Source organism: Eulemur rufifrons, chromosome 25, assembly GCF_041146395.1.
Source record: "Eulemur rufifrons isolate Redbay chromosome 25, OSU_ERuf_1, whole genome shotgun sequence".
NCBI lineage: Eukaryota > Metazoa > Chordata > Mammalia > Primates > Lemuridae > Eulemur > Eulemur rufifrons.
This window is the reverse complement of record NC_091007.1, coordinates 13,265,222-13,277,680: the sequence shown is the minus strand read 5'-3', so window position 1 is coordinate 13,277,680 and position 12,459 is coordinate 13,265,222. Positions and strand designations below refer to the sequence as shown.

Sequence of the window (12,459 nt, the reverse complement as noted above, 5' to 3'; positions counted from 1 at the left end):
CCACGGCACTCTAGCCCAGGGAACAGAGCGAGACTCTGTCTCAAAAAAAAAAAAAAAAAAAAGTATTTATCCAACTGGCATTTTTTTTCAGTGATGAGTATGTCATAGGTCTAGATATAGCTCATAAAGCAATGATGTTTTATGTCACTTATGTATAATTAGGATAATGGTGGATAACACTATTGTCTTATCTCCACAAACATACAATGTCTGGGATCTCTATGCTCCTTGATATCAAGTGTATCTTCAAATCATCAATAGCCACAATGAAGAAAGTAAGGCCCAGAGTGCTAAATAATGTGGAGAAATCAGAACCAGAAGTGGTCTATAAAGTCACTTCTCTTTTCCTGCCATTCAGGCATATTGGGGGCAAACTCCTAGATATAGACCCTTCTCCCAAATCTTACTGTAGAAATTTTAAAAGACTTCTAATTGCATTTCATTTTAAAACTTAATTTGATCAGAAGACTGTGGGATAACAAAAACCTGATGTGCTTGTTTCTTTTTGATCTTAAATTCAGTTTTCTATAACCTTTGCAGCAGATTCACATACTCTGTGATTCTTATCCCACAAAACAGGGCAAAGTATTGACCAACTGCATCATGTTTGTTAGTCTCTGAGTCTTGAGTGTCACACAAATTCTGTGACTAATTTAAACTTATTATTAGGTGAGGAGGACTGACTCTGTTAAATATATAGGAAAAAAATGTTGCAGTTCTTTACTTTCTACTAAATCCAAATACCTCAAATCTTCATGAGATTTTTATGCAGCAGGTGGGGCAGGAAGCTGAAACAGTCCATAAATATTTAAGAATCCAGTCCCAGCACACACTGAGCTTGTCTGTCTTTTACATTTCTTTCTTGTGTCTAATTCTCTTGGTAGGCACTTCTTGATTTCCCCTCTGTACCTGGATATTTTCAGCTTCAATTTGCATGCTATCTCATTTTGGATTTTACTGTACTCAACAACAAAGGTAGTTTCTTTTGGGAACTTTGTTTCCTAAGCTCTTTTTACTTCAAGAACATTGAATTTTGGATTCAGCTGAAAGTTACTTGTTAGCAACTGAGAGTAAGTGAAAGCAAAGAAATGCAGCCATTTATTACAGCAAAGGTTTCCTTTCCAAAATAGAGTCAGAACAAGCAACTGCACTATTTAATATGACTCTCCTTTTGGGTTCATCTGTGTAGAGATATTGATACTGGTCATTTGTCCCAGCCAAAGCCAGCCTTTATATTTATTTCCATTGACTCTTACCTTATAAATCAGCAAAGCACTGATGAAATTAAACAGGCTTTCCCATACGGGCTTGAATGATGACTGTGTTTTGTTAAATGTGTTCTGCTACACATCTTGTTAATAAGACACACACACACACACACAAAAAAAACACCTTTTTCTGATAAAAGTTTTTTCTTTCCCATTTTATAATCTTAGTTTAGTCTTTTACCCATCAAAATTGTTTGTTCCCAGTGGATGGAGGCTGCCAGGGGACATATTATTCCTGCCAGGTGGATGGCAGTGCATATGGGAGGTGATAAATCATTTTGTCATTTCAAGAAAATCACAAATGCATCTACTCCCACAGGAGACAATGTTGAGCCATGGCGTAGCTATGGCCGACTATTCTTAACGCTGCACATGTCGGGAAGCCACTGACTATATTAATGATAACCCTGCTCAGTGTTAACAAAGAACTTAATTAAAAAGTTAACACTTGTGATTATAGTTCCACTTGGATTTCACCCATCTGGGTGGCTCTTTGTTGAGATCTAGGATCATTTCTCACCAGCAAAGGAGCACCCAAATTACATGTCAACCAGGGTTTCAAAAAAATAGAGGAGGGAGAAAAGATCTAAAAATGAAGAAAATATTAAAATGAATCACCATGGACCACCAAAGAACATCTTAGACATTATTCTCAAGTTTACATAGACTACTTGGAAGTCACTTTGAGTTACCCGCATAGAGGTAAAAAAGAACAAAACCACCTAGAGGCACAAAGAAAAATTAAAAATGAACAGATAAAAACTTGAATAGAAGAGGAAAAATGAACTTTAAACTCTTTCCTAAGAATTTCTTTCTGCTACTATATTTTCTTTTACTTTTAAACCTGCAGAACACTAATTTCTATCTGAAGAAAAAAATTATATCCTGTGTAATTATTTAGGTTTATTCTTGCTAAGGATCCAGAGGATTTTTTGCATTTTTATACTGAAAGTAATTATTAGAATTCCCATTTTTAAGAAACACTGCTACCTTCTAATATTTTATTGCATACATTTCATCTTTGACACACTTGTCATATCTGTATCTCATTTCCCTTCCCGATTCACTGAGACTATTCTAATTAAGGTTACTGATAATACGCTGGTTGCTCACAAGTAGATATTTTCCATGCCTTACGTTACTTTGTTTTCCGTCATTTGATGGTGCTAACAACTCTAGTTCTCCTCCCTAGGATTTCGCGACATCAACTCTCCTAGTTGTCTTCCTTACTCAGAATCTTCCTGCTTATGTTCCTTCCTGCCACTTGCCCAGCGCTTGCATTTGTACACCGATGACTCCAAAATCACAACTTCTATTTTTAAACGTTGAGAGCTACTAGCTTAGCAGGAAATTTTATACTTTGTGAATGGTATCTTTATATGAACCTTAGAGGTGGATGTTATTCCCATTTTGTAGTTGAAGAAACTGAGGTTCAAAGGTTTAAGTAACTCTAGATCATCTCCTTTGTAAGTAGTAGACCAGAGACCCAAACCAAACAGTCTGACCAAAAGCTTTGGCCGCTGCCATCAAGCTACATTGCTACTTTCTCAATAATCTTGTGTAAGTGTCAGACACTCATCTAGAACTCTCCAGGGGATATTGCCACATGCGTATTCTACAGGTGCTTCAAAGTCAGTACATCCAAGGTTGAAATCAACATCATCTTGCAAAACCTTCTAATGCATCTGTCTCTCTTATTCAGAGACTATTTCCAGCAACCTAGTTATATGAATCAGTAATCTGAGTGTTATCTTAAGCCATTCACTTTCATTCACCCCTACATCTGATTAGTTTCCAAATCTTGCTGATTTCTCTTTTACATATTTTTATTTTTGTATCTTCCCACAGCCATAGCTGTCATCCAAATTCTCATCTTTCCTCACCTGAATTTCATTTAGTAGCCTTTTGACGGATCCCTCTTGCTTCAGTGCCTTACTCACCCACACCCTGCTCCCAGAGCATCTTCCATGGTGCATAGTGATTTTCATAAAATTCAGATCCAAGAATATCCCCTTGTAGTGCCCCCAGGATGAAGCTTATACTCTTTATTGTATCATCCATGAAGTTTCATGATCTGGATACTGTCTGCCTTTAGAATATCATCTTCCATACCTCTGTCACGTGGACCACATACTCAACAATGTCGTCTTTAATATTTATTCCTTAATTGCCTTTCCTGAAGCTCTTGTTTTTGTTTTTTTTGTATAGATGCAAGTTTCCATTTTGTATCATTTCTCTTCAGCCTGAAATAGTATTCTTTTGAATTTCCTACAGTACACAACTGCTGGTGAAAGATTTTCCCAGTTTTTGTTTATCTGAAGATGTCCTTGTAATTCGTGTTTGCTTTGAATAATATTTTTATGGGACAGTTTCTTTTTCCTTCATCACTGTGGATATCAGTCAGTTTTATTGCTTCTTACAGGATGTTAGCCTTCATTTGTAATATTGTTTCTCTGTAAACTACATGCAGTTTGAAAGATATTTTTTTTCACATTTGGTTCCTTCTTAGAATATGTAACTCCCTGCTTTTTTAGGAAGCCTCTATTTATTCTCCAAGATTTACCTCAAAAGCGCTTCGTGTCTCAAGTGGGAGGCACTTGAGGCAGAACCCACCTCCCATGATAAAGCTGAACATACCTGGCACTGGCTTTTCCACTTTCCATGTCAGCATGGGACGTAGACTCTGCTAAGGAGAGGCTCCCACCCTGGACTTGGAATTTGGAGCAAGCGATGCATTGTGGACATCTTCACTGGTCCTGCTTGCAGTGTCATCACTTGTCAGTTTCTGGAACAATATTACTACCAGCTTAGGACTAGTATCAAGTGGCAGCCACACTGGCATGAATCTGGCCATTGTTCCTGGCTTCGTAGACCCTCAGCCTTGTTCCCCAGTCCTCCAATGTCTCTGTGGGTCATGCAAAGTTTTTTTTTTTTAATACATTTTTTTGTACTTAAATTCCCACAGTGACTAAGAGCATTGATTGCCATGTGCAGGCAGGATGAATAAAGCCTGACTCTGTGATCTCATAGCATTCTTTTCACAGTGCTATTATGCACACATCTCATTATATTGTGCCTCTATTGCTCATCTGCCTACCCCACTATATTAATCATCTTGAAGCTAGGATAATTGCCTGCTTTATGTTTTTATTCACATCCTATCACAGGTCCTGGTACATAATAGCGCTCATTAAGCGTTTGTTTGTTTGTTTTGAATGAGGGAACTACTTAATGAATAACTAAATAACTGTGGTTTTGGAGTAGTCTGCTTTTTCACATGATGCTTTTTCCCCTTCAAATAACGGTCGTCTTCTAAAAATCGACAATAAAACCTAAGTAGGCTGAATTTGCCTACACTGAATCTGATTTTTATTTATTTATTTATTTATTTATTTTTTTTTTTTGAGACAGGGTCTTGTTCTGTAACCCAAGTTAGAGTGCAGCGGCTGGATCGCGTAGATCATTACAACCTCAAACTCCTGGGCTCAAGCGATGCTCCTGCCTCAGCCTCCCCAGTAGCTGGGACTACAGGTAAGTGCCACCACGTATTATTTTTGCTGAGAGCGGGTCTTGCTCTTGCTCAGGTTGGTCTCCAACTCCTGGCCTCAAGCAATCCTTGCACCTCAGCCTCTCAAGGTGCTAGGATTACAGGAGTGAGCCACTGCACCTGGCCAAATCTGATTTAAGTGTTTTCCAAAGACATACAGTTGAGAGATACAATAATCCTCTTGCTTTTAATCTGGCAAGTTTTCATTTCTCTGCTAAGATTCCATATCTGTTTATAAATTAAGATCATATTTTCCTTAGAGTCTTTGAGCATATTTATAAGAGACCCATTAAACTCTTCGCTAAATGCAACAATAGGGTATTTGGGGATTGGTTTTTACGGATTGTTTTGTTTGACGAGGAGTTACCTTTTTCTGCATCTTTGTAAGTCTCTACACTGAATGCCCTGGATTATATATTGTAGATATTCTGGTCATGTTCCTCTGAAAAGAGCTGACAAGGTGTTAATGAAATCTTTTCACTGTGGTTGGGCTGGACTTCCAACATCCATCAGCACTGCTTGTATTTCTCTTTCATTTTTGACCCCGTAACAGTTGCTCTCTGGAAATCCTTGAGGAGTTTTGCTCTGTGCTTGTGGAGTCCAACCTTCACAGACTTCTGTGCTTTTCTTCTGCATAGGTTCCTCCTCTCCGGTGCCCCGCTTTGCAAACTCAGTAGCTTCAGCTGCCCTCATCATCATGCTTTGCTGTGACACTTCCTTTCTGTGCCACAGTTGGGAAACTGTCCCCAGGCAGAAAGTCTGTGAAATCATGGGGCTTACCTCATGGGTTTCCTTTCTCTAGGGGAATTGCAGTGTTGTGCTGACTCTTACTACAATGTTGGAAAAGAATTGTGTCATACATTTTGCCCAGTTTTATGATTATTTACAGTGAGATGGCTAATATTGAGTCAGTTACTCCATAACAGCTAGAAACAAAGGTTCTAATATTTTATATTATTGATTAAAATACTCCATTTAGTCTACCTCCTGGCAGTCTTTCTGATGCATAAGATGTCTATAGCCCAGCTAAATCCTCCTTGCTTCACTAGTTGCATAATTTACTTAGAATTTCCATATATAAATTAGATAACCATATGTCCTGGTTTATTTGAAATGTCTTGCTTAATTTGTCCTGGCTAAATTGTGCCCCTTTCACATTCAAATAAATGTGTTCCAGTTTGGAAAATAAATTGTTGGTCACTTTATTTACCTAGCTACTCCTACTCAGGTGCAGCCAATCCATAGTAGTCACTTTCCTATGGAAAGCTTAATTGTCGTGTAATCCCCAGGAGATTGAGCACGTAAATCTCCTCTAGGTTGGTTTTGCTCTAACAGGTTGGTATAAAAGTGGTGTGCTAAGAAGTATGCAAAACATTATACAAATGGGCATCTAATTTCGGGGCATCAATTATACACAAAGAGTTTGGAAAAACATTGTAATCTAAAGAGATATACAGATAAAATGTGCTATACATTACACATTTTGCTTACTTTTTCAAGGTAAAGCAGAAGACTGTCAAGAAATATCACACCTGTGGTAAGCTGCTTCAAGCTATACTCCCAGCCTTCTCCAGGGATATGCATTTATTGCTTTCTGCAACTAATGTTCTTTTGGTGAAAAAAGTTTGAGAAACACTTCTAGGTCCCCTGAAGGTATTTTTAAAATCTCATTCAGCTTTTAAAATTATCTCTGTGCCTTTCCTCTGTCTGCCCAATCAACTCTCATAGGTCTTTGATCATTCAGTGCTTAGCAGAGCTAAGTTATAACTTTTCTATTAAGGACTACACATCCAGCACATTTTATGTCTTAAGCAACAAAGCAATGCATTCTTCTGCCTTGTTTACATTTGAACCAATAACAGTGAAAGACTACATATGTTATCTCATTCAACATACAAAACAACTTTATCAAAAAATGTATTATTATTATTAGCATTATAATTATTTTTTTTGAAGCACACATGTGCCAGACATGGTTCTGAGTGTCAGGCAGTCACAGATGAAAAGTACTCAGTCCCTATCATTGAGAAATTAATAGAGTCTAATAGAAGAACCTTCAAAACTAACTTTAAACCTAAAATATTTTATATTCTACAAATATTTTGGCTCATTGGTTAACCAAAAGTTGGAAATAATGTAGTATGAGACAGTGGCATGAGTTTTCCTATTAATAATCCCAGCCAGCAGCAGCCCCAGGCCAGCACTCTTCCTAATGAACTGCTGTAAAAGGAAATGCTAACCTTTGGATGGTCTCAGAGAAAATAGGCAAAAGAAGAAACAGTGTCATGTTTTAAAAAGAAAATAATTTTGGAAAAAAACCTGCAATCATATTTATTATACCAAAATTTTGGTTTCCTTTATTTACATGAGCTACAAAACTTGCATCTAGTCAACAAAGAAAATAAAAATGAAGGGAAACCAGAATTTGTTTTTGGGGAAAAAAAAAGAGAAGTTGCTGTTTATTTAAGAGTTAAGAACATAAGTTGATTCTTATCAAGTTCTCCCATCCAAGTACCAACTAGGCCCAACCCCACTTAGCTTTCACAAGCAGAAGAGATTGGGCACCTTCAGGCACATAACAGCTGTTGGCCGACTCTTACCAAGTTCTTACATACTAAATTAAGAGATCATTGTCTATGATTTTACAAGATACAATGACACCATCAAACATGATAAAATAAGGAAAGTTATCATAATAATGTCTTTGAATTAGAATTAATTTAAGGTTTATTCTAGATTCTAAAGAGTACTAGTAATTGATTATATACTATTATCAAAACACAACCAATTTTTACAGGATTTGTAACTTACCCCACATGGACAATAAACAGCTATATGCTTTTTTATATGCACTAGGAGGCTAATTATAAGGGTTAAGAATTAAGAGACTATTATTTATAGTTAGACACATTGGGTTTACATTCCCATTTTGCCCCTTGTTAGCTGCATGGCTTTGGGAAAATTACTAAGCATGTCTAATCCTCAAGTTCATCATCTGAAAGCAACACCCTCACTGATTTTATTTCCTTAAAAGTAAATGATAAAATGGTACCTGATCATTTATATTATTGTAAACTCCTTTTAACAAAGCAGATTGACAGGGCAGTTATGATATGAATCTTCTGAGCCTCTATGCAAATTTCAATGTCTCTTTCAAATGAATAAAGGTGGGATTTCCTCACCAGATCAGGTGTCTTTAGTTCAGGCAGATAGTTCAGGCAGATAATATCCCACAGAATTCCTGTTTACTGTAGTTAGGAGGCTGTAGAAGCCTACAGAGCATTGTCTTAGAGTCCTTTCCCTCCTTAAAATCAAGAGTTCAGAGAGGAAGGGTTCAGCCTGGGTTCTGGCAGAAAACTAAGGGTGTCATCAAATTGGGTTATTTAAGGAGAGTCTATTGAAGGGAATTTTTACAAAAGTGAAGGCAAGGGTTAAGTACAGCAACAAAGGATGGAACAGTATGTCAGGTCAAGTAACAGTAGGAACTTGAAGAGGCAAGAGGAGAGAGCTCTTTCTAGAAACAGATCTCTAGCAGAGGAGGGATACTTATCAGAAGCTAGGTCTTAGAAGGGCACAGTCAGTCTGCAGTGGCCCAACAGGGAGGGAGCTGAGAAAGATACTCTCATTCTCCCTCACCCTCTGATCTCTGCCAGTGGAGCCCACCAGCTGAATTCAGTTAGAAGCCAGAGGGCAAGAAAGCCTGTTGATGCAATCCAGGAAGGTCAGCGTCCCAGGCGGAGAGTGTGGGAAAAGACGGAGAATAGATAGGGAGGGACCAATGGAATGGATGCTTCCAGGGAGGGGACAGATATGTTGTATTTCTGATCTTGATACTGCACACTAATAAATAAGCCTCTGTTTTAAAAATTCTAGTCTCTAAACTGTAATTTGGTCTGCTAGTGGAGTGTTGTGGGGCCCGCATCACAATACATGCTGATTTTTCCACTGTGATGTCAGAATTAATCTGAGCATCTTATTCATCATGCTTAAACAATTTTTATTTTACCCAGATTACTAGGAATTAGAAATTATCATGCTAGTTCACATGCAACAGTTTTCCTGTACAGAGAGAATATACAAAGGAGGTATGAAGACAAACTAGACTTGATTACCATCCAAAGACAGCTATGTCCAAACTAATTACAAAATTACTACCACTCTTAAGTCATCCTGTGAATCAAATTCAAGGAGAACCTGAAGAAGAGGGAGTTTTCTGGAGCCAATAGTCATGCCTTTGCACAAGCAAACTTACCAGAAACATTCTCTCTTCAGGCCTTCTCTCTAACCTAACAACCACATCCCCTCTACTGGTAATAAATGATACAGTAAGTTTTGACTCTTTCACTCTAGGCTCTTAAGCTTCAGATATCTAACCAAGGACTTCAAATTTCAGAAGCCTCATGTCTTCTCCTAGGAATGTTGTCTATATTGAACTTGAGGATTTCTATGCAGAATGTTTTCTTTTTGTTCCTAGAGCTATTAGGTCATTAAATATGAAATGTCCGATTTCAAATTAAAAGTGTAGTTTATTATAACTCAAACAAGAAGCAGTACAATTAATCAAAGTTTGCGCCTAAACTATCGAGACAGTTTTTCCATCTTAAAGGTAGCTTGTTTATGCCAGCAGGGAGCAAGTGGCGATGAAATTGCAAAAGGCATTTTCCACAGCTTGTTGAGAATTGAATATTTTTCCTTGCAAGAAGTGGTCCAAAGCCTGGAAGAAGTGGTAGGCAGTTGGTGCAAGGTCTGGTGAACTCTCTGGATGACACAGTTTCCATGTCCAGCCTGTGTAGTTTGAGCAGCATTGTTTGTGTGACATGTGGTTGAGCACTGTCTTGCAAGAGGACTGGCCTGTCTCTATTGACCAATCTCAGCTGCCTAATCACAAGCATCCTCATCATTTCCTCTGATTGGTTGCAGCAGACATCCGCTGTAATTGACTGATCAGGTTTCATGAATCTGTAGTGGATAATACCAGCACTGGACACCAAACAGAAACCATTAGTTTTTTTTTGATGAATATTTGATTTTGGACTGTATTTCCATATTTCATCTTTATTCAACCATAGTTCCGAACACTTGCGATTGTCAAAAAGAATCCAAATATAATTTATCCAAAGTATTGTGCCTCGCCTTAGAAGTGGGTTTGTCCAGATGGATTGTATGTGCATTTATTGCACTAATTATTTTGATCTCCCCCTGCCATTCTAAGTCAATGAATATCTAGCTTATTTTTACATTGTTTATTTTACTTTTTACTTTATTGAAGAATGGGAAGTAGCAGTATAAGAGTATCAACTATGTAGGTAGACTGAGTTTCAAATAAAGCAATGCGATATTCCTGGTGGCTTAGGTTAACTCTTCGTAAGTGCTTTCTGTACCTCTGAATGGATTTCAAAAGCAGGGACACAAAGTCTCCATCAAAAATTTGCCCATTTGCTAACTCTCAAGATCAGGGTCCAATATACCTTTACAGAAGAGTGATAAGATTAATCACTAAGAGTCAATGGATTTTCTGTCATCCTGTTTCTACAAAAATTCAAACCAGTATGGGGAGATGCATAAACAAACTAGCAAAAAAAAAAAGTTTTGCTGATAAAAGCTTTAAAACAAAGTGTGTTGTAAAATTTTGATTAATTTAGTGTGGGGTTGAATTTGGAATGTATCATTTGAAGATATCTTTTAGAAATATTCGCCAAATGACCAAGATTAGTTTGGAGAAAAAGTATGTGTTTATCTTTTTTTTTTCACTCAAAGACAATCTCTGATTCCTACTATTATGAGCCTACTTGTTATCACCAACAATAAAAAGATAGGATTTAGATCTATGGGTTGTAACACAACTCGGGTCATTTAACATATATGAGTGTTGAGTTTACAATTTAACTCTAAGGAAGTCATGTCTAGTGATTGGAAAATATTTTGTAACATATACTTGTAATTAAATTTAGGCTGTTTGTGCCAGTCATTAAAAATCAACTAATGAGCTTGTATAAGACAAGCAAATTCATATTAGATTATAAATTGAGAAACATAGCTACAATGCTAATTCTCTTCTAATAAAGGCTTTAGACTCCAAGAATATAACAAATGGTTTCTATCATTTCATGAAGGTCTCACTTTTTCCATAATTTGTATGTTGGCTTCTATAATATGCAGTGAAGTACTAGAACACAACAAAGACTTCTAAATGAAATCCAGTATTATACTGGGGAAAATATATTTGTTCAATAAGTAAAACAACATTATACATCTTTCTCTGGACAGATGCCCTTTGCTTGTCAGAATCCTTTTCTTTTATAAAGTATTAGCCACTACTCTGTTTCCTTTTTGTATTTCAGAATGCATCTTTTCCTTTTGCATGTAAAGGCTCTGTTCGATGATCAAACAGCAATGAGTGTACCTAGAATTATTGCTTTGTACTATGATATGTACAGTTTATAATATTGTTAATCTTAAGTTATTCAATTTAATCACTTTATCTGAGAATGACATTTTGAATGCTAATTCTAGAATGTCACTATGTATTACTCTCTCTTCGTCAGATTAATCTTGCTATGTTTGCTGTCATATAAAAACCTAACCCACCATCATAGAGACTGTACTACGTTAAACATACCTTTGGGATATTTAAATCTGATAATCTTATTTAACAATCATTTTCTCTTCTTTAAGCCTATTTTTTTTTCTTCCATGGGAACATTAGTAAAAGTTAATGTCCACGATAAATAAATATACATGGCATTAAGATGATAATAATATGGGTGGAAGGCAATTCTTAGATGATTTCTGACTGGATATGTAAACAAAGACAAAACTCCATTTTTCTAACAATTTCTTTCTTTGTCCTTTTTTCTTTTCATTTGGAAAACAAAAACTTAACATAATTCCCACATCTCAGCTATTTTGCTGTGTAATAGCATGAATATAGTTATTTCTGGATACTGTAGAAAGGGGAAAGGAGGAAACTAGATAAGTTCAAGAAATGAAATGAAAAAAAAAAAAAAATTTAACCACAGGGTAACCGTGACCTAGACAGATACGAATTAGAATTAGATGGTGTTGGACACCACATTTTCCAAAGTAGTCTAGTGTTAGGAGACTCCATAAAATACTTGATACAGAATATGGTTAGAGTAGAAAGGAATACTAATAAATTCTTCAGTTTCAATTAGCATTTAAAAACATTCCCTGTATGTTTTAATTTATTTAAAAAAATTAAAACATATTTTCTTCTCCTGGTCTTCCTTCTTTCCAGGAATGGAAGCACCTTTGAATGCTGCAGCGACGGCACAGAGTAGTTGCTGAGGAGTAGAACTTGAGGAAGCATTACCCCTTGGTGGGCATCACAGTCAATGGGGAGTAACTGCAGCCCCAATGCACTAGGGCCAGGGGAGGTGTCTTGAACTAATTTCATTTGAATTTGCACCACTTTGCTGGGGCTATAACCTCCATCTCCACTACCACCACTCCTTAAAAAACACTCCATATATTCTAATATATGCAATATACAGACACAAAACCACACATTGACTCTTTAGGGAAGTGGTAACTCTAGGTTTTTTTAATGGGGACTCAAACTATATCCTGGCCTGCTGAATTAAAAACATATGAATTATCTGTATTCTGAAAATGCTACTGTGC

The 12,459-nt window shown here is 36.8% G+C and overlaps 1 protein-coding gene across 1 annotated transcript in view; it reads right to left on the bottom strand.

The window, feature by feature from the left end:
• Nucleotides 1-12,459, bottom strand: part of MALRD1 (MAM and LDL receptor class A domain containing 1) — a 456,545-nt gene that overhangs the window by 45,500 nt on the left and 398,586 nt on the right. The window contains 1 exon segment of the mRNA XM_069458846.1: nucleotides 5,297-5,536. Within this exon segment, the coding sequence (XP_069314947.1) occupies nucleotides 5,297-5,536 (240 nt within the window).